Source organism: Drosophila sulfurigaster, chromosome 3, assembly GCF_023558435.1.
Source record: "Drosophila sulfurigaster albostrigata strain 15112-1811.04 chromosome 3, ASM2355843v2, whole genome shotgun sequence".
NCBI classification, from domain to species: domain Eukaryota; kingdom Metazoa; phylum Arthropoda; class Insecta; order Diptera; family Drosophilidae; genus Drosophila; species Drosophila sulfurigaster.
The window spans coordinates 17,219,114-17,221,448 of record NC_084883.1 but is presented as its reverse complement, the minus strand read 5'-3'; the positions used below and the strand labels follow the sequence as shown (position 1 = coordinate 17,221,448).

The window sequence follows — 2,335 nt, the reverse complement described above, 5'->3', positions numbered from 1 at the left end:
TTTCACATAACTTTTAATCAGTTTAAGGCCTTGATGTGTCGCATCGTTGCACACACCGCTGAGCGCGCATCAAAGTCGACTTTTTATGCCCTTTTTAATGCACTTAAAGTGGTTCACAACAAAAAATGGCAATATGCACATGGAATGTGGTTATCGAATGCATTTTCACAAATATTTAAACGCCTTGTAATGAAATTATTGTTCTGCTCTCAGAGCAAGTTTAATTAACTTAAATTGTCAAGAATGTTGTTTTTGGAAATGGAATTATATTTCGTATAAATGTTTATACCCACTACATGTAGGGTAAAAACTTTGTGCCTCCAGGAAAGGTATGTAACAGATGGTATGTAGTTACATCAAGATTTTATAAGTTACTCGCTTATTGACGTTTACCGCAATTCACTTTTTAAGTTTAAGTCCCCCAAATTTAAATAAAAAGTTGTGTTATATTTTTAATCAAAATTTATTTGTATTCATATATTTCTATTACAAGTGATACGTATTATTAGGGCTAATATTCATTAATTATAATTATTAATAATTAGGTCGAATTCCGATAAAGTCGAGCTTAAAGAACTCCTTTGGCAGAGTAATGCAATTGTCGTATGTCTCAAAAGACTCGCCGTCCATTTGCAAGACCTCAACCTCATTCCCACAGTCCATTTGTTTATGTAATACAAAGTGCATACGACTCGTGAATGCCCCTATACAAACGGAGCATTCAACAAAGCGATCGTTGGGTTCCGTGCGCAGAAATCTTCGAATATTCCGTACTTCATACATGCCACTGAATTCCCCAGTCACATCGGTTTGAATGACAAATGTGGGTGTGTTCTTCACATCTTCGCTTCTGATCAAATACGGCACGGCAATCAGTTCTTTGGTCTCGGGGCAGACATGGAAGCAATAGAGGTTCACTTGCAGGGAGTCGGGAAATTTGCCAAAACGTTTTCCATGATAGTTGAGATAGCTCTCGTTGAGGAGCGACAAATTCACCGGCTTCTTATTATTGTCCTTGGCCTTGAAGCCGCCACTGTTCTTGATGCGATACTGCAGTGGTAGCACTTCTGGTCCATTGTTAAGCCGTTTGACAGTCAGTTTTATGCGCCTGATGGCGCATGAATCCAGGGTAACACCCTCCGCCATATACATATAGCTGCAAATCTTCTGAGCGAGCCGACCGATGACCATGTCGACTGTTGCCTCGATGTCCAGGAAATGCTTTATGGAGAAGGAATAACTCTCGAAGTAAAAGCGCTTCCCCGGCACAGACACATAGAAACCCATAGTGACAACCAGTTCGCTGGCCTTGTATTTCAAGAAGCGCAACAGCTGCGGCAGTGCTTGCGTTCCGGCTTGCAGTAGAAATTCTTCAACGCCACCATATTGTTGGGTTTCATCACAAATCATAAAGGTTTCAATGCGTTCCTTCTCGATCTGCCTGAGCAGCAGTTTCTTCTCCAGATCCAGCTTGGTGTGCTGGGCATCTTCACAGGACAACCAATGATGACTGTATGGCTCATTCGCCTCAACGGGACTGTGACAACTCGCACATTCCACGTGGGGATGGTGGATGGACGGTTGATGCCGAAAGGTTCGTACATTGCTTGTAGTTTCAAAGACGAAGCGCGACAGATAGTGAGCTCGCATGTTGAACGATGTAATGCTGATGGCTGACTGATGTCCTGCTGAATGGTGGCAAACTATTTATACAGAAAGTAGTGATCAGGGATCAGCCTCAGTATGATTATGGAAACTTAGGTATATTTCCTACCTGAATTGTAACCCTGCTTAAGCCTGCACCAGCTGCAGACAAGTTTAGTTTAGTTTAGTTTAGCCAAAATCGGACAAAATTTCTTATTTAAGACTACCATATGTTTTTCAAACGTACCGCTATAAAATAGGTAAATCAGGTAATTACCTTCGGTATGTAACATGACTTTTGTGAATACCTAATATGTACTGTATATAAATCTTAGGTTTGCTCTGTACCTAAGTACTTCGGTGGTGCACAACTTTGGGAATTCCCAATTGTAGCTTATGGCACTCTGGATCATCATTTACCAGCGAAGCGAGACCCATTAACTCCTAGCTCTAGTGGAATGTGGGGTGTAGTTGTAGTTTTCACTGATCGCTAAGCATTTATTATTATAGAGACTCTCATCGCTCAAACCCTTAGACACCAAAAAAATTTAAGGCATAATTAACAAAATAAGAAGCAGAAAAAAATTATAAGAATAGCAGTGTATCCAAATGAAGAGGACTGAGGTGTTGATGCCACTTTCCTTAGGAAATTTTGATATTGCGAAACCAATTTAAATTGAATCGGATAAAT

The 2,335-nt window shown here is 40.4% G+C and overlaps 1 protein-coding gene across 1 annotated transcript; it reads right to left on the bottom strand.

Moving 5' to 3' along the window:
* Positions 1–534: 534 nt before the first annotated feature.
* Positions 535–1,650, bottom strand: LOC133845828 (protein terminus-like). The gene has a single exon (XM_062280403.1). It carries the CDS (start codon positions 1,648–1,650, stop codon positions 535–537), a length of 1,116 nt encoding a protein of 371 aa, XP_062136387.1.
* Between the last annotated feature and the right edge of the window lie 685 nt (positions 1,651–2,335).

What these genes read in the sequence shown, in the direction of transcription:
- LOC133845828 (XM_062280403.1), bottom strand. Translation starts at nt 1,650, where the DNA reads ATGCGAGCTCACTATCTGTCGCGCTTCGTCTTTGAAACTACAAGCAAT.